This window comes from Lynx rufus, unplaced genomic scaffold (genome assembly GCF_022079265.1).
Source record: "Lynx rufus isolate CCGP_SWC_20201006 ecotype Redwood Valley unplaced genomic scaffold, mLynRuf1.p SCAF_3, whole genome shotgun sequence".
Classification (NCBI taxonomy): domain Eukaryota; kingdom Metazoa; phylum Chordata; class Mammalia; order Carnivora; family Felidae; genus Lynx; species Lynx rufus.
This window is the reverse complement of record NW_025814845.1, coordinates 14,693,780-14,714,255: the sequence shown is the minus strand read 5'-3', so window position 1 is coordinate 14,714,255 and position 20,476 is coordinate 14,693,780. Positions and strand designations below refer to the sequence as shown.

At 40.8% G+C, this 20,476-nt stretch overlaps 1 protein-coding gene across 1 annotated transcript in view; it reads left to right on the top strand.

Annotated features, from left to right (window-relative positions):
- The window catches only part of ADGRA3 (adhesion G protein-coupled receptor A3), a 132,285-nt gene that overhangs the window by 107,801 nt on the left and 4,008 nt on the right, over positions 1–20,476 (top strand). The window contains exons 15-17 of the mRNA XM_047091213.1: positions 8,576–8,700; positions 9,778–9,901; positions 19,025–19,170. Of these exons, the coding sequence (XP_046947169.1) occupies positions 8,576–8,700; positions 9,778–9,901; positions 19,025–19,170 (395 nt within the window). The remainder of the gene's footprint in view (positions 1–8,575; positions 8,701–9,777; positions 9,902–19,024; positions 19,171–20,476) is intronic.

The following is a 20,476-nucleotide window of genomic DNA, read 5'->3' as shown; positions in this document are numbered from 1 at the left end:
TCAGGTTTTGATTATAAAATAACATGAAACTAGAAAGTACTGGAGGAAAAATACTAGAGATACAGCATTGTCTGAACTTTATATAATAATCAGAAAAAGTTGGGTAAAATAAATGAAACAAAACACACAAAAAGCATTTTATAAGCTTCACTGTTAATGACATGATACTGCACGTGTGAAACTTTTATTTTTACTTAATACTAGTTTAAAGCATCTATTTTTAACTTCCTTAGTTGTTCTTCTAAACTATTTAAATTGGTATAATCCTTTTCTAGAAAGAATAAGCTATTTTATCTTTCATGCTTTTCATCTTTTAAAAAATGTAATACACAGTTCTTATTTAAAGCTAAAATACAGTATTGAGATATTTTTCTATTTTCACAGAATATCCCTTTCTTTTGCTTTTTAAAAATATAACTGTGCCATCTAGAGGCTGCAAAGTGAAATGTATCTGAAATTATTGACAAAATTATAATAAAGTTAGTATATGGGATTTTTAGAGTTGCTAATTAAACATAAAGGCAGAGCTAATTAAATTATACCTATTCTTAAGTAAATATATGTCTAAGATAAAAGTGGTGTCTTCAAAATAATGGAAGGCAGCATCTTTTTTCCTTACCTGACACTATTTTGAATAATAGATAAAAATCCTATTTTTCTTGAAAACTGTCTTAAAATACATGGCTTTATATAGAAAATCTAAATTCCTAATTTGGCATTAAAAGTCTTTTTTCTGATCTGGTTTTAAATAACTTTGTATTTAAAAAAATGAGACAGAAAGAATATATTGGTTTGCAAATCTGGAATAGATACCGTAGTTTGATTTAGTAGATGTCCTATGGTAACCAATCGTGTCTATCCTCAGTCTTGATGGGAGAGAAAAAACTTACATAGAAATTGGGTTTGTTGGAATTATATGATCCGAAAAATAGGAATTGAGGCAGGAAGATTCCTAGAAGTTGGGGTGAGTAGGAGACAAAAAAACCTGAATAGCCAGGAGGTGATGAGTAGGGTCAGACAATTTACATAGCACGTAATACTTTAGTCAGTGATAGGCACAAAGATGTGTAATAACCTCAGTGCCTTGATTCCTTTTTGTTACCGTATTCACACAGAAATACACGAAACTAAAGAGTACTCATTTGTTTTTACGTCTTTCTAGTGCAGGTTTGAATCTTTGTTTGTATAAAACTTGCTGAATGAAAGCAAACTACAGCTTTGTCTACTCTATAACTGAACGTGAACATTAGCACCGTTGGTTTTTTTTTCTTTATAATTCTTAAATAGGTTCTACATTCACACAGATCAAATGTTTTGATTATTTCTGCACATTAACGTAGAGTGAAAACTTGACCTCCACCCCTCTCCCCCATCACAGTCATTCTGCACAAAGTAGGTAACCTGTCACTAATAAAAAGTTTCTTTCCTATTGTTGAAGAGATGTTCATGTATGTTGAAACAAAATGAATAGGTAGTCCTCTTTTCTTCCATTTTTACATGAAGGCTGCATGCTACAGATGTTGTTTCAGGCCATGCTTTTTTTCTATGTATCTAATGATGATGATGATGATGTCCATGGAACAGTTTATCTTATAATAAAGATATCTTTATGATGATACCTTAGGATGATATGATTCTGGTGGCTAATTTTCATTAAGTGCTCATGTATTGGGCATTCTTCTGAAGTCTTTACATGCATCAACTTATTTGGTCATCAGAGCTACCTCACAAGGTCTAATACTATTATCATTACCCCCAGTTGACAGATGGAGAACCTGAGGCATAGCGAGGTTAAGCACCGCCCAACTTGATAAAGTTAGTGTCGCAATTGAGGTTTGAATTCAGAGTCCAGAAATCTGTGTTCTTAATCACTCTACTAAATCTCCTTTCAGAAATCTTTCTGTATCTTCCTCATTCTTTTTTACTGTTGAATATTATTTATGCCCCTACCATGATTTATTTAGGTATTCCTCTCTTTTGTTTCTAGTAATTGCCGTGCACAATATTATTTTGCACATTTAATAGAAAATCTGCAGGATAAATTTTCTAAAGTGGGATTGGTAATCAAAGGGGACCAGTTGTGTTCCGTGGAGGTATTGGGCAGAGTGCACAGATAGATCTGAAGTGTCTGGCTTAATGACATTTTTATGTGAATATGCACATTTGGCTACCATCAAGATCAAGATTTTTGCTCGAGCACTTGTTAGCTCTTCTATGCTTCTTTTTAGTTAATCCCACCATCATCTCAAGAGATATCCCCCCACCCCCTTATGTCTATCACCACAGATCAGTTTTGCCTGCTTTTCAGCTTCATAAAATGGGAATTTTACAGCATGTACTCATTTATATCTGATGCCTTTCCCATCATTACATCTATGAAATGCATCTTTGTTTTTACATATGGCAGCAGCGTATTCTTTTTCATGCTACATAGTTCTTTGGAGGAAAATACCAAAACTTGTATGTTCTACTCTTTATGGGCATTTGAGCTGTTGCTAGGTTCAGGCATTCAAAGCAAGCTGCTACGAGTATTCACATACTTGGTTTTTGGCAGACAGAGGCACTCAGAAGTGGGATTACTGGATTGTATATACCCGTATATTTAGCTTTGGTAGCTAATGCCATACAGTTGACCAGAGTGGTTATTTTGGTTTATAGTCTCACCAGTAATGAGAGTTTTCGTTGCTCCACATCCTTGCCAGTGGTTGCTAGTGTTAAGTCTTTAATTTTAGCCTTTGGTGGGGGTATTATGATATATCGTTGTGGTTTTAATTTGTCGTTCTCTGTTGACTAGTGATGCTGAGCACCTCTCCATTGTCTTGTTGTGAGTTTGGGTATCCCCTTATTGTGAAGTTCTTGCTCAAATCTTGCCTCTTTGTTTTCATTATCTTTGGCTTTTATTTTTCTCATTCAGTTTTATTGAGATATAATTAACATGCAACACTGTGTAAGGTGTGCAGCATGACTAGACTTCCATATATTATGAAATGATCACCACAGTAAGCTTAATGAGCATCTGTTATCTCATATAGATACTAAAAAAAGAAAGAAAGGAAAGTTTGAAGCTCTACTCTCTCAGCAGCTTGCAAATATACTGTTCAGTAGTGTTATAACTGGACGTTTGTACCTTTTAACCATCTTCAGCTGTCCTCCGTCCTTCCATGCTCTGCCTCCAGTAACCACAAAAATGGTCTCTGTCTGTGAGGTTGGTTGGTTTGTATTTTGTTCATTTATATTGCTTTGTTTGTTTTTAAGATTCTACATATAAATCTTGCCTATTTTTAGTTTGGTATCTGTTTTTTTCTTATGATTTATAGGAATTGCTGATATGAATTGTGAATAGGAGCTCTTTGTTGGATTTATGTGTTTAAAATGTCTTCTCCCAGGGGCTCCTGGGTGGCTCAGTCGGTTGAGCGTCCAACTCTTCATTTCGGCTCAGGTCATGACCTCATGGTTTGTGATATCAACCCCCGTGTCAGGCTCTGCGCTGACAGCACAGAGCCTGCTTGGGATTCTCTCTCTCTCTCCCTCTCTTTCTGCTCCTCCCCTCCTCGTGCATGTGCTCTTTCTCTCAAATAAATAAAATTAAAAAAAAAAAAGTATTTTCTCCCAGGGCATGCATGCCTTAATGAGTTTGGGCTGTTGTAACAGAGTACTGTTTATATAAACAACAGATTTCTCACAGTTCTGGAGGCGAGAAGGCCAAGATCAAGGTGCCAGCAGATTCAGTGTTTGGTGAGGGCCTGCTTGTTGGTTCATAGATGGTGTCTCACATGGTGGAAAGGGCAAGGAAGCTGTCTGTGGTCTCTTTTATAAAGGTGCTAATCTCAGTCATGAGGCCACGATCCTGTCCTAGTCACCTCCCAAAGACCCCACCTCCTAATACTATCAAATTGGGAATTAGGATTTCAACATATGGATTTGGGAGGGGTGCAAGCACTCAGTCTTTAAAAGCGACTTTTTCCTTTTTCTTTTAATGTTGTCTTTTTATGTACAGAGTTTCTTAATTTTTCTAAAGTTTTGCTTTTTATAGTTAGTGCTTTTTATTTCCTCTTTTAAAAAACTCTTCCTATCTCAAGATTATGAAGATACTCTTTGTTTTCTTTAAGAAGCTTTAATGTTTTTTATCTTTTACATATAGTCCGTGATTTCGACTAGAATTGACCTTTGTATATGGTGTGAGGTAGGGGGAGCAAAATCGTAACATTCCTTTTTGTTCCGTAGGGGAAAAATTAAAAGCAGCATAGAAGTCATATCCTTTATTAATTTTTCATTTTTTATTTTAGAGCTGCTTTTAAATTTTATTTTTGGTGAGCTTTTTAATACTTCTTTGTAGTCTGACAAACAGGATACCCTGTGGTATTTTCTTTGAACTTGATTCCATTGTTCAGATCATGGTGAGTTTACATAATTACAGATTGATAGTTAATCTTATACTTTTTTATTTTTTTATATGAGGGAGACAGGGAGAACACAAGTGGGGGAGGGGCAGACAGGGAGAGAGAATCCCAAGCAGGCTCCACCCTGCCAGTGCAGAGCCTGACGTGGGGCTGGAACTCACAAAAAGATCATGACTTGAGCCGAAACCAAGAGTCAGACGCTTAATTGTCTGAGCCACCCAGGTGCCCCTATAATTACTCTTATTATTAATATAATGACAATGGATTATTTAAAACTGCCACTGATTTTATATTTAGTAAGTCTTGGGCTAGAAGTAACATGCAAATATATGAATCTATTTTTTTTTTTTAATTTTTTTTTTTTTTCAACGTTTATTTATTTTTGGGACAGAGAGAGACACAGCATGAACGGGGGAGGGGCAGAGAGAGAGGGAGACACAGAATCGGAAACAGGCTCCAGGTTCTGAGCCATCAGCCCAGAGCCTGACGCGGGGCTCGAACTCACGGACCGCGAGATCGTGACCTGGCTGAAGTCGGACGCTTAACCGACTGCGCCACCCAGGCGCCCCTATATGAATCTATTTTTATCAAGTTAACAAAGATTTTCAAAAACTCTTCTTCCCTTTATTTGGGTCCTTAATCATCATCTTTGTGTGGGGTTTTTGTTGTTGTTTTTTTTTTTGTTTTGTTTTTTTTGGAACACCTTCAGGTGTTTGGATACCTTCTGCCTGCTCTGGCAAAGTTAGCTTCTATGAAAAACTATACTTTTCACTTCCTTTCTCCATTATTTTCTTAAAATTTGTACTGTAAAGAGTGAACAGTATCACTCTGATGGTCTGTTATGTACACTTGCAAATGTTGAGTTTTTGTCTCCTCGCAGGTGCCTCCTGGTGGTCATATTTGGGCGGTGTATTAGTGATCTTTCTGCTGTTGTATCACAAAGCTTATGTATATAACTGAAAATAATTTTAATTCAGATTTGTATTTTGTTGCTTTAGATATTTAACTTCTATACTATCCTAATCTCCTCAGTTGTCTCAGTAGTCTTATATTCTTGTATTTTAATGCCATCAAGATAGGAGGATTTCTTACCTTGTTTCCTTTATACCTGACATCTGTAAATCATGGTGGCCCAGAGCAGTCAGCCGCTTTTTTTAAATGGTTATATACTAAGTGGTTCATAAGTACCTGCAGAATAGCCTCAATTTCTCCCTTGGCCCTCAAAGCCTAAAGTTAGCTGTTTACTGCCTGGCACTTTACCCCTTTCCTTGGTCAGTCTCTCAGCAGGAGTTCTTTTCTATTTGGGCAGGTCAGTTCGTTGTGACCATCAAAAATGCCCCAGTAGGGCACCTCTGGGTGGTTCAGTCGGTTAAGTTGTAAGATCAGATCCCAATCTCGCAGTTTGTGAGTTCGAGCCCTGTGTCGGGCTCGGTGCTGATGTGCGGAGCCTGCTTGGGATTCTCTTTTTCCCTTTCTTTCTGGTCACACCCCCAACTCCGGCTCTCTCTCTCTCAAGATGCGTAAATATGCCCCAATAGAAGCAGTGCCCTGTGAAACCGGTGACAGTAGCACCTGTGCCTTTCTCTAGCTATAACTTGGAATTAGAAGAGTCTTTGCCCTTTATTTCAGCCTCTAGTTTCTTTCATCTACTGTGTTTTATTTACTTGGCTTTTGAAAATACTAATTGCTTTTATTTTTTAAATTTTATTTAAAATATTGTTTGTTTATTTGAGGAGAGAGAGGGTGGGGGAGGGGCAGAGAGAGAGAGACTCCCAACCAGGCTCTATGCTGCCAGCACAGAGCCCGACACAGGGCTTGATCTCACAAACCGTGAGATTGTGACCTGAGCCAAAATCAAGAGTCAGACGCTTAACCGAGCAAGTCACCCAGGCTCCGCGGTGCTGGCTTTTAAATGTAATTACTATACACAGTATATTTTGAGAACTGAATTGGAAGTTTGAAGTTTCATTAGCTATTTAAAAAAAAAAAAAATTTTTTTTTTAATGTTTTTATTTATTTTTGAGACAGAGAGAGAGCATGAGCAGGGGAGGGGCAGAGAGAGAGGGAGACACAGAATCTGAAGCAGGCTCCAGGCTCCGAGTTGTCAGCACAGAGCCTGACGCGGGGCTCGAACTCATGGACCGTGAGATCATGACCTGAGCTGAAGTCGGACGCCCAACCGACTGAGCCACCCAGGCGCCCCAGAGTTTCATTAGCTATTATGCAGCCACCTGTGTTGTTACTCTCAACAAGGCCCATGGATGGCACGTTTGCATGCCCCCTCCGGCTCCTACCCAGACCTTGCCAGGTGATTGGTGGTGTCTTCACTGTATAGTGGGGTAACTCTTCCGGAATCACGTAGCCAGCACGTAAGTGGGGACGTGTTACTGAACATTTCCTAGAGGAACGTACAATGAGTGGTGCATGGAAGGAGTCTGAAGACCAAACCCTGGCTACTGAAAGCTTATCTTCAGTTATTCATCGTGCACTGGAATAGTAGTTTCCTGTAGAAATGAAGAAGAAACATGTGTGCTTTTATTAGCATCTAACTGGCTCTCGTTGCCCCAGTGTGTTTTTGAGTTTCCCCATTGATATTCTGGACTTGTGGCAAAGTGTGAACACACTGAGGCCCTGTGCTCTTGACTAATCTCATGGGCATCTCACAAGGGCTGGTTGCTCAGACTTTGTGGCCATAGGACTTTTCTCTTGTATTTTCTCTTTTTGGTACTTAGTTTACAGCCTGTCAGCTCTCGAGGGCTGGGACTATGTTCTGCGGTTCGCTGAATACCCGGGGTTTGGCGCAGCTCCTGGCCGTGGCGGGTACCCAATTAACGTTTGTCAAATAAATAGATGAATTGCAGGTTTGAGACTCATCACAGCATAGTGGAACACTCAGACTGGAATTCAATTTCCCTTGCTGCATCTCCAGTTTCCTATTAACCGTGATTTTTGTCAGGCTCCTTGAGCCTCTGTTCATCATTTGTTACGGTGAGGGGCTTGTTAAGGTGTTCTGAGATCTTTTTAGATCCATAATTGTATTGTGTCGGCTTCCCATTCTTCTGTGGGAAAATTTGCCCCCTTTTCCATCTAGCTTTTCTGGATGTGTCCGGCACCTTCGGATTAAAGATGTGTTTCCTGTGAACTACTTCCTGCATCCAGCTGTCATTTTGTAGCCTCCAGAGTCTGTCTAGAAGGATCATGTGGTGACAGGATCTGGTGACTCTACAGCTTGGGCTTCTACAACCCTTATTGTCTGGCATGGTAGCTGTGGCCGGCACGGAAGCTGCATTCCCAGCCTGTTTTGGTCCTTTACGAGGAAGAAGCCTTAAGTGTCTACTGTGTGCATTGTAGTGGGGGCACTGTCTGCATCGTGTTGGAGAACACAGACTTGGCAGCCACGTTCTCTTGGACCTAATCCTCACGGAACTTAACCTCTCTGCTCCTCAGTTGTTCAAACTATAAAACGGGGCCCGTGATTTGTGTACCTCATAGAGTTAACTTGGTGTGGAGTGCTGGCCTAGTGCCTGGATTATCATAAAAGCCAAATGAGCGATTTGCCATTATTTTACGGTATTGATTTTTGAGCGCTTCGCTCCCAAAACCGTGTTGCCTTCACCGTCCTCAGACGTTGTTGTGATCTGATCGTGCATCCCTCTCGCCTGTGACTTGCATTTCTTCACGGGCAGGACCCATGTCTGACCCCTGTGTCCCCAGCGCCTTACACGGGGTTTAGTCCACTTGTGTTTGCTGGCCTTGGAGCTAAGCTTGCCTGCACATGGTTGGGAACGTCTGTCTGGGCTTGGCTGTCTCGGAGGTGCTGCTGGGCTGTGCCTTATCACAAGGCTGCTGCTGTCTGTCACCCTTGTAGCAAAGTCAGTATGCAGATTTGCAAAGCCGACGTAGAACAAGGTACGTGTGTGCGTGTATGTATGTATGCATGTGTGTGTATACACAAACACACATACGCGAACACACACAGACTAAGTGCACACACCGTAGTAGTTTACATGGTGGGAGTCAGAAAGGCAGAGTAAGGTGTGAGGAGAACAGCATGAAACATTGGTCCTCGAATAAAATGAAGACGTCATAAAGGTCAGAGTGTTTTAGTCTCTGGAGAACATCTCCGCGTGTCCAGAACAGTGCTCCCAGAATGGTCCTTCCTTTTCTCCCCCCAGGATTTGACGGGATCTGAACTCTACACCCAGGCAGCCAGTCTTCTGCACCCCGTGGTTTATACCACCGCTGTCATCCTTCTCTTGAGCCTCTTGGCGGTCATCGTCAGTTACATATACCATCGCAGGTAAGAAGGGGAACTGGGTGAATGGAGGACTGTGACTTGGAAGGTGTTTTACACCTTGCATGAGGATAAAGCTGAGTTTCAACACCGTGCTATCCTTCCAAAGTAAGAGCAGTTCCTTGAGAACTCATCAAGCCTCCTTCATTTCATGCAGTTTGAGACATAAGTAATTAGTCCATGCGGTGGTAAATTCATCTTTTATAGCATCCAGTCTGTTTGTATCTGGGAAAGAACATGGGAGGGATGTGTTGGAGGCGGGGAGGTGAGGCTTGGGGACAACCGTGGGTGAGGTGAGCCGGAGGCCTCTTACCCGTAGCCGTGTCGTCCAGCTCCAGACTGTGGTGGTATGTCTGTTTTATGACTTTTTGCAGGTTGCGATATTCTTTATTTTAAAGATGGCATTTGTAAGAAAAGTTTGTGGCATTTCAGTGTGGGATATGGTTTCTGTTAATTGGAGGCAGAGCTACAGAAAGTTTTATTTTATGGTAGGAACTAGAGGGATTTGCTAAGCAGAAATTCACTTCACAAGAGGTTTTGCCAGAATGTATTTTCCTTTTTAAGCTGGACATATATGGCATTTCTTGACATTTAGTTAAGAAACAAAAGGAGATTTTGATGTTAAAAAAAGAAAGATTTCAGCATTTTGTTATGAAAGGCCAGGAAGAAATGCACTGGGCATTTAGACGCGTTATCCTAGTAGGTCAGAAAAAGTAGGATTGGCACCTTGCAGAAACCTCTAGGAAGCAAACAAGTAATCCCGCCGTCAGAAGACATCATAACTAACAGAAGCCCAGATATTTCTTATTATGGAGAATTTGTTTAGCCTTTCGTGGGTGCAGTAGTCCCATAAACGACTTGTCTCTTTTGGTCATAAAGTTGAATGTTAAGACACTGTATTGACTTAAATGTCTCAAATCCTGTGTGTGTGTGATAGTGTATGTATTCTAAGTAAAATGTTTAAGCATGAAACATTTACATTTGCCCTTTTGTGCTGCTGGAATTGCTAACTTGTGGATGAATATCATAGTATCCTGCTTCACATAGACTAGCCTGAATATTAATGTTTCTTTCTTTCAACAGTCTGATTAGGATCAGTCTCAAGGGCTGGCATATGCTTGTGAACTTGTGCTTTCATATTTTCCTGACCTGTGTGGTCTTTGTGGGAGGAGTGACCCAAACCAGAAATGCCAGTATCTGCCAAGCGGTAAGTCAGAATGAAAAACTGGAATGGGAAAAAAATACTGGTATTAGAAAGTAATTTCATGTTTTATTAACTGTAAAAGGAAAACATGCTTCTTCAGGTTGTTTTTTCTTTAACGAAAGTTAAGCCAAGTGTCACTTACCAGATTTCAGGTTTTGAACTCTTCGTTCACAATTGAACACGTGACTTAGGGAGCTTGTCTCTTTATCCTTGGGAATTCATTGCTACTTGTTATGTCTGTTATGGTAGCAGACATCTATTAAAAAAATTATAAGACCCTGACTTCAGCTAAGAGAAAAGTGTGTTTTCTGACAGTAGAGTTTTAAAAATTATTTCACCTATTTATGACAAAAATAGGAACTTCAAAAAGATTTAACTGGAAGATATAAAAATCAGAAACTTGTGAGGTGTGGTAAATATGAAAAATTTAAAAAATATTCAACTTTTGGGGCTCCCGGGTGGCTGAGTCAGTTAGGTGTCCGATTTCGGCTCAGGTCATGATCTCGCGGCTCGTGGGTTTGAGCCCCCCATCGGGCTCTGTGCTGGATCATCAGCTCACAGCCTGAAGCCTGCTTCAGATTCAGTCTCTGTCTCTCTCTGCACCACCCCCTCTCTCTCAAAATATAAATAAACATTAAAAAAGCATGTTTAAAAATATGCAACTTGTAACTTCAAATAAGTAAATTATTATATGTAAGCTTAGTACAGTATTCTTGTAGGATAAGTATAAAAAAAACAAAATTATTCCACATATGAATAGACATAAAATTCTCCGTATTTCCTATATTTGCATATTTTTTTCTGTATGCATGATAGCAAGTGGTGCCATATCATAATTAAGAGTCCAGACTGCCTGGATTTGGATCTCAGGTTTACTGTTTACTGTTTTGATGGACAGTTTATTTAACGTTTGTTTTTTTTAAGTTTATTTATTTATTTTGAAAGAGAGCAAAAGCAGGGGAGGGGCAGAGAGAGAAAGGGACAGAGGATCGGAAGTGGGCTCCATCCTGACAGCAGAGAGCCCAATGTGGGGCTTGAACTCACAAATTGTGAGATCATGACCTGAGCCAAAGTTGGACGCTTAACAGACCAAGCCACCCAGGCACCCCTAACTTTGTCTGTTAATTGCAAAAAACATATAACAAAAAGATACACCCTCTTCATAAACTTTTAAGTGTACAGTTTAAATATAAGTACAATGTTGTATAGCAGATTTCTACAACTTTTTCATCTTGCATGACTGAACCCTGTTTTAGCATGACTAAAATGCTGTATCTGATAAACAGCAACTTCCTGCTCCCCTCTCCTCCCAGCTCTGGGCCACCTCTGTTTCACTTTCTGCCTCTTATGAGCTTGACCACTTAGATACCTCATCCAAATGGACTCATGCAGTATTTATCCTTCTGCAACTGACTGGCTCATTTCACTTCGTGTAAAGTCCTTCAGTGAGGTTCATGCGTGTTGTAGCATAGGATAGGATTTTCTTCCTTTTTATGGCTGAATAGTATTCCATTGTATGGACGCACCACATTTTCTTTATCCATTCACCAGTTGATGGACATGTAAGTTATTTCCATCTCTTGGCTGTTGTGAATAATGTTACAGTGAACATGGGGGGGTGCAGATGTCTCTTTAAGATCCTGTGATTTCAGTGTTTAGCTTTTCTGTGTGTCAGTTTTCTCACCCATAAATTGAGGATAATAATTGAGTTATCAGATTATGTGATTATTTATATACGAAAAATCCTACAGTAATTCACAGATAAATTATTTGAAGTAATGGGAAGGTTTAGCCAAGGGGGAACATACAGGAGTTTGATGCTAGCTTGCAGAAATAGAACTCTGAGAAAACATAATTAATGTGAAGGTGCCATTTATGTGGCATCAGAGAACATCAGGTACCAAGAAATAATGAAAGATGTTCACGATTTACAGGCAAAATTGTAATAAAGTATTAAAAGAAGACCTAAGTAAATGGAAAGATATACTAGGCTGAAGGAGAGGAAGTTTTAATATCAGAAAAGTGGTGGTTCCTCTGAAATTAATATATACATTAAATAATTTTTTTTACGAAACTCAGTAAGATGGTTTTTAAATCTACATTAAAAGCAAAGGACCGAAGATAAAGATAGTCAGGACTTTTCTGCACGGGAAGAGTAGAGCAAGAAGACTGCCCTTCTGATCATCAGAGCTTGTGAGGCTCTTGTCATGAACACCGAGGCATTTGGTGTGGGGAGAAGGACACAGACCAGTGCAAGCAGAAGGGAGACCCCAAGGCAGACCCATGTGGAACTTTGGTGTGAGACTGAGGCTGCACGCCTCATCAGTTAGGGAAAGAGAGACCTCTCTGCAGTAAAATAAAAAGGAGCTGGTGGAAAAACATTACAGTTGTGCCTTATAAAAAAAAAAATGTCAATTCTGGGTGGATTAAAAACTAACATGGCCAAGCCAAAATGCTAAAATTCATAGTAGGAAATATCACCATTCTTGGGATAAGGGATTTCTTAATTATGACACTAAAGGCATTGACTAGAAGAGAGATAATTGTAACTGAATTAAAAATAAGAGCTTTTGTCAATTAAGATTCCTTAATGAAAGTGGAAGGACAAGCTAACAAATTGGAAGACGCTGTTCCTTTTTTTGTTTGTTCTTTTTATTTATTTTTTACTCTCAATTCGGTTAACATGCAGTCTAGTCTTGACCTCAGGAGTAGATTCCCGTGATTCATCACTTACATACAACACCCAGTACTCATCCCAACAAGTGCTTTCTTTAATGCCCATCACCCATTTTCCCCTCTCCCCTGGCCTCCACCCCCCCCCCATCAACCCTCAGTTTGTTCTATTTAAGAGTCTCTTATGGTTTGCCTCCCTCTCTGTTTTTATCTTATTTTTCCCTCCCTTCATCTATGATCATCTGGTGAGTTTCTCAAATTCCAGATGAGTGAAATCCTAGGAGACCTGGAAGACATTCTTCTTAATATATACCACCGAAAGAACATTAGGATAAAAAATACATTAAAAACTGTAATCAATGAGAATGTCCCAACCGACCCAGTAGAAAAAGTGGTGAGAGTGGACAGGCTTTTCATAGAGGAGAATGTATACACTGAGGGAGTCCGTATACACGGGAAGAGGTACTCAGCAGCATGGGTGGTCATGGAGATGCAAATTAAGACAATGCGGTAATATTTATGCCTTTTCCGTCAGCAGAAATCAAGCCTGACACTGCCGGGTCATGAAGAACATGTGGGTCCACATGTTTTATACATAGTGGGTGGGAATGTAAGTGGATGATTTGGGGAGGCTTTGCCATCTGAAGTTAAACATGCACATACCTTGAGACCCAGCAGCCCCACTCCTGGAATCAGAGAGTGAGCTTGCCCGTAGGCAACAGGCGCTCGTGCGCGTGTGTACGTACATGTGTAGGAGTATACGCATGCACATGAATATTCATAGCAGCGCTGTGCACAATAGAAAAAACCTGGACGCAACCCAAATGCCCATCGGTGAGAGAGCGGATGAATAAACTGTGATATCATGCAGCAGTCAGAACTAATGAATTACAACAATGTGTCACAATATGGGTAAGTCTTAGGAATATACGTGAAAAAATTAAGTCCCATAAATTACATCCACCCCGCCGTCTTTTTTTGTAAAGAAAAAAGTAATATGGGAACAGCTCGCTTTTAATGGAAATGTGTAGATGTGGTAAAGCTGAGGAAGGAAGGCAAAGAGATGGTAAACATAAGGTATAGGGTGGTTACCTGGGGTGAAGGGGATTATATTATTTGATACAGGTTTTGATCAAGGTCTCACCTTTTGATCAAGATTCCTAGATGCTTGCAAACAGTAACTAATTAAATAAAAGCAGGCCATGCTTGGTCTCGTCATTAGAATGTGTCTTGAACCTAAGGCTGGCAATTAATCTAGTATTGTAGAGCTGACCTCCAACTGACAATAGGAGTGTGTATAAGAATCATGGAGAGGATTAAGGAACTCAGGAGTACCTGGTATACAGAAGGTGCTCGTAGATAGTAGCTATTATTACTGCTGTCACTAGTGTGACAAAATCACCTCTCAGCTGTGCAGAATGTTTCTGTTGTAGGCCATTAGTATACATTGAGAAACAAACCTGATTGGAGCCTACGCCAGGTCAGATAATGGGACTTGGGTCAACTGAATCCATGCACAGAAGATAGTCTCCTGTTTTCTCAGTCCTTCCCCGCTTCTGATTTCTCTTCATCTTGTTTGGAGGCCTCAGTTTTACTGTTAATGTTTGAGAGATACCGTCCCTCCCCTCCCCTCCTCTCATTATCATACGGTACTTATTACATTTCCATCATGCCTCCGAAACTGCAGTCGGCTGGTGTTTACCTGTTTACTGACTCTGGACTTGATGCTCTGCAGGGGCAGGAATCCCCTGGATTTGATTCACCCATGTTTATCCACGGATCGGCCCAGGACCTGACCCAGAGTAGGTGATACTAGATGCTTAGCAAGTACTTACTGGGTGAACGAACAGAAAAAGGCCTTTGTTTACAAATAGTAGAAAACATTCAACCCTGGGGCCATCCTGAGCATGGGCTGTTAGGAGCGTGCCCGGTGGTAGTGGTAGTCTCACTTTTGTCTAAAAATATTCATTGTTTTCACAAAGCAGACACATTTATTTCGCTAAGGAGATGAATAGAAAGAGGCCTTTGTGAAGATGACTGCCTTCCGTTGCCCTGAATGACATTTTATACCATTTCTAGAAAGAAAAGGAGACGAATATGCATGGAGTATCCGGGGCCTCTACACTGAAGGTCCATTACGTATTTACTTTTTAAAAAGGGAAAGGCAAGCGTTTAGTGTTTTCGTATGTCGAGTTCTTCTGTTTTTACAATGTTCTGCCCTTCTTCTATGAAGGACATTCTTGCTGCTTCTGACTCAGACGTGCCTGGTTTTGCTTCGCTGTTGCTGTAGTTCAGTTAGGAGCCAGCTGAGCAGGGGGGTTGGTAGAAAGCGTGCAGGACTGGCCTGGGGTTCTGGACACTAGTAGGTAGGTTCAAATTCGGTGTCTGCCAGAATGACTAGTATGACTACCCGCTTGACCTGGTAGGGACTTGATGCTTCTTCTGTACAATAATGGGTTCGGCTAATTAACTTAAATGATCATCAAGGTTCCTCCAGCGGAAACCCTAAGGTTCTAAAACGGAACCCTAAGGTGTACGTATCTTACATGCAGTTTGATATGTGTACCCGATCGATGTACTTTTATGTTTCTTATCTCCCCCTTTTTTTTTTTTAATTTTTTTTTTTTTAACGTTTATTTGTTTTTGAGACAGAGGGAGACAGAGCATGAACGAGGGAGGGTCAGAGAGAGAGGGAGACACAGAATCGGAAGCAGGCTCCAGGCTCCGAGCCATCAGCCCAGAGCCTGACGCGGGGCTCGAACTCACGGACTGCGAGATCGTGACCTGAGCTGAAGTCGGACGCTTAACCGACTGAGCCACCCAGGCGCCCCTCTTACCTCCCTTTTTAGTGCTCATATATTTTATGAGCGGCAAGAACAGGTTCTAATATAGGTTCCACCCCACAGTGATTGGTTGAGGTTATTCAAGGTGCCACTAGGCACCAGCCAGGTCCTTCCCACTCTGTGTTCCAGGGGGTACCGTGGGTACATTCTATAGCCTTTTACTCTCTTTGGCAGAAGGAGTCGAAGGAGAATAAGAAGCTGAGTGACAGAGGAGCCAGGGCTGTTGACTCCCAGTTGGAAAGGTTCTGGGTTCTGGGTCATGATGCACTGCCGGATAATTGTTTGATAATTAATCTTCTGTCCTTGGTTTCCCTGGTTTTCCTTAGAAAAGATTTGGCTGGATCTTACCTAAGTCCCCTTGTTCCTCTACCATTCCATCCATGATTTAATCTATTAAGCACAGTGCTGGCTGACCTTCTCTGGTGTCCTTTTGTATCTCTTATCTAGAGTTCTTCTGCAATGACACGTGAAATGCATTGGGGAAATTTAATCAGTGAATATTAAGAGAGTCGACTTGCCAACTACTGCAAATGTGTTATCTTAACTTTCACGTTAACCCTGGGAGGTACTTCTTACTCATCTATTTTATCAATACAGAAATTGAGTCGTAGGGATTTGAAACAGCTTGCCCCAAATCAAGGGCTGTTAGGTGGCAGAGGTGTGATTCAGATGCCAGTCTCTCTGACTCGGGTGGCCCTCCCCCCTCACCACTGTGCTTTACTGTTCAGTGAAGACACACAGCACAATAGAAGTGGCATGGGACTTGGAAGCCAACAGGTGTGGTTGGGACATTAGGAGGATAAATGGAAGCACGTACAAATTGTCTAAATACGTTTTTTGGCACATAGCAGGCATTCAGTAGTGGAAACTATTATTATTTCGTATGTATTCATACATTATTATATGAATATTAAAGATAATCTTTTTGCACACTTGCTGTACATGCTGTAATATCTTAGGTTTATTGGTGGTTAAAAATATGGTTGTTATAATGTTTGGTCTCTAGTTTGTGAGTGTGGTTAGGTAGCCTATATATAAAGTGCAACTCTTTTTTTCTTTCTTTTTAAGTTTTTATTTTTTTATTTATTTTGAGAGAGGAAAAGAGAGAGGATCCCAAGCAGGCTCTCCAGTGTCAGCACAGAGCCTGACACGGGGCTCGAACTCACAAACTGTGAGATCATGACCTAGCTGATATCAGGAGTCGGACGCTTAACCGACTGAGCCACACAGGTTCCCCTAAAGGGCAACTCTTTAGGATGATTATTTTATATCCCATTTTACAGCTTTGGAAATTGATATCCTGAGATCAGGTGACCTCACTAATCATTTGCATGCCCTATAAATTAGATTACTTATTCCCAAACTTTACAAACTTTCCCCTTGTATTTCTAATTTTTTTTAATGCTTATTTATTTTTGAGAGAGAGAGAGAGTGTGTGTGTGTGAGCTGGGGGAGGGCAGAGAGAGAGCGAGACAGAATCTGAAGCAGGCTCCAGGGTCTGAGCTGTTAGCACAGAGCCAGACATGGGGCTTGAACTTAGGAACCACAAGATCATGATCTGAGCCGAAGTTGGACGTTCAAGCAACTAAGCAACCCAGGTGCCCCTCCACATGCATTTCTAACGCATGTGGAAGAAATTTGACAGTGAGATTGTATTTCAAGGGTCTGATAGAGAGTACAGTAGGAAGTACCCCATTCCAAAAGCTAGGAATACCCTCTCTGCCAGTTCTCAGTCTCTCCTTTATTCCAGTTCTTGTGGAATATCAGGGGATTTGCTTCCATGATGGTTACTAGGAGACATCAGGCTCCTAAAATTCTGCTATTGGTAATATTTGACTGAAGCCTTCGGTAATTTCAAGCATGAATACTTCTGGAAATTTTGAAATGCCTTAGAAAACACTTCAAAATCTAAAGGTTGAGTTTTCCCTCTTGGATCTAAAACAAGAAAATGCTCCATCCTGCACCTCCTATGTTGAAAACATTTTTACTCCTATTTTTTAAACTTACTTCACAGCTCAGTCTCATTCTTCTGACCTCAGCATCACTCGTAAAGCCTACCATTGTGATTTGTCTTGAATGTTTTGGCGTCTGTGTACCAAATTCATTTATACTATTTTTACGTCTAGTATTTGGTGCGACTCCAGATAGCTTAAGGTTTATTTTCTGCTTTTTGTTCCACTTTCCTCTGTAAATTTTGCTTTCACAGTACAGTCAGTAAAACTAATGGAAGCCAAGGAGCCACTCGTCTCCTTACAAAGAGAATCAATCTGAGTTTTCTCATTTGGCCAAGCTGGATCCAGCCTGCCGGCCCGTCCCAAGTCAGTGTAAGGACGCAGGTTTGGTGATGGCAGTCAGATCGATTCTCTTGAGATCGGAGAGCCATCTTTTTAGAATGAAAAAATTTTTCTTGAAGATTTTCATTAATAGGATGTTACCTGTGATAATTGTTTAAAAAGGAAACATTAAAATATGGTAGTTAGACAAGAAAGCTGAATTATGTCCTTGATGCCCCAGTGACACACTTATTTTTCTTAAAATGGATTTTAAGCCTGTCTTAGCCCCAGTACATAGCCTCACCTAGAATTTGATCTTCAACTAGAGTTGCTTCACGCTCAAGTCACATGGTACACATACCCTCCATCACCCCTCTGAGGGAAGAAACTTAATTAGTGTGACCATTACATGTGCTACAGTTACCTGCTCTTAAATGGGTACCTATTGTGTCTTAAATATTGTAACCATATAGTCCCCACAAAATTGCTAGAGATGGTTATTGATAATCTTCCCACTCTTCAAATGAGGAAAATTAATTTAGAGAGGTGACATTATTTACTTAAAAGCACACTCTTAATAGTCATAATTAAAATACAGATACCATTTTTCTTGATTACAGGCAATGTGCAAAATGCTTTACGTAGGCTCTCTTAGTTAGTCTCCCACTACTTTCATATCTCTCTCCGTTTACCAACGAAGAAACCAATGTTTGAGATGTTATGTGACTCTGCTAAGGTATGATAGCAGGTAAGGGATGGATCCTGGTTTTAAAACCAGGCAGAAGTTGTTGATTCTAGACCTCACCCTCTTAACCACCAGTGTATTGTCTTACCGTTACCGTATATAGTAAATACTTCTGAATTAGAACAACTCCGTTCTGTCACACTAAAGCTTATTCTCTGTGTATTGTGACTTTCACTCTCTGGTTACCCTTGCCTTCTACATTCTTCCTTAAAACGGGCCTTTGAAACTGAACTCTAATTTATGACACTGCATCCCTGACACACACACCTTTGGTTTAAAGATATTGAAAAGCCAATTCTGTGGTGTATGAAGGGTTTTCTTGGGTATAAATTGTACGTAGTGTGTGGGCCTCCGAGATCCAAATGTTGGTTTGTCTGTTAGGGGACATAACCCTCTGTCACATGTCTGTTAGGGTCCTCTGTTTGATTCATGGTTAGAGGAACTGATCTTTAGAAGATACTGTCATACTGGTTTTGAATCATATTTTTGGAAGTTACTTACCAGTTATTTTTGGTACACCTTGGTGGCAGCTACTACTGGGGAATTTTTTTTTTCCTTTTAGCTTACATATAGTCTTCAATCTTCTTTCTAGATTGGAATAATTCTTCATTATTCCACTCTTGCTACAGTACTATGGGTGGGAGTGACGGCTCGAAATATCTACAAACAAGTCACTAGAAAGGCTAAAAGATGCCAGGATCCTGATGAACTACCACCTCCACCAAGACCAATGCTCAGGTATTTGGTATCTTTGTTCACTGTTTTATAGTAAATGTTCATGAAACATCAGTTTAGCTGAAGCTTCATCATAACAAAACAATTCTGAGTAAGTTTTGGGGAGTCCCTAATGGACTTGGAAGCCGGGCTTCCTGGGTTTGGGCACTGGCTGCACAGCCGTCCAGCTGGAAGCCCTTCTTGAGGTTGTACCCTCCCCGTGCCTTCCTCTCTGATCTACAAAGCGGGAAAAAATAAGTGCCGTATTGTGTGAAGCGCATCTAATCGGCTCTAAGAAAACGTTAACTGTTTTTATTTCCTTGAGGCCATGTCAGAGATTTTTAACCTACGTAAGTGTGTTTCAATTTAATGATTCCCTACAAAGGACAACATAGTTTTGGAGTTACACCTTTCTTCACAATTATAAGAAGAAAATAATGGATTATCATGCTGGATGAGTAAAAATTGACCAATGGTGATTGAGTTTACTGAATGCTGGCTGTGTACTTGGCACAGGACCAGAGACTTAAGCTGTCCTGCCTTTGAGGGGTTTACAGTCTGTGTGAGGAGACCGTAAAGAACCAGCTGCAGGCTGTGTAAGAATGTTACACAGTGGAGATACGGTCTTTTGAAAGTGCAAACAAAGGCACCATTAATTTGGGGGGATGGTGTTAGGAAGTATTGACCATTAGTGATGATCCTTCATTAGGGATTAGAGCAAAGGGGAGAGGGGACACTCCAGATACAGGATTATGTGGTGAGTGAGCTGAGGAAATTTCAAGAAATGCAGTTTGGCGGGAACCTACGGTATGTGGTGGAGAGTTGCCAGAATTCCGAGTGAAAGTTCCGCTTCAGGCCTTTGGAAGCCTTGTTAAAATGTGGGCAGCCATTGAAGACTTACCTAAGGGAGTGGCCTGACTGGTTATCTTTTTAGAAGGACAGCTTTGCATTAATATAGAGTAAAAATTGGAGAGCCTGAGAGTAAGGAATTCTGCTGAGGTCATTAGGGTGGTCCCCATGAGGACTGAAACCAGAACAGCATCATGGAGAAGAGAGGGTGTGTGTGTTGAAGACAGTTGAGGCAACTTCTCTAGGGTTGATGGCCAACTGGATTTAAAACGTGTGGGAGGGAGAGAATTCCAAGATGGTTACAAATTGCTCTAGTTTAGCTTGGCACATGGTGCTTCTGTCAACTGAGAAAATAATATAGGAAATGTAGAATGGGGGCGGGGCAGGCAAGCACAGGGGAGGCAGGCTCACTAGTACTTTTTGTGAGAAGTGTACATTTTTGGAAACCTGGTACTCAGTAGGGAAGACGTGCTAGGCATTT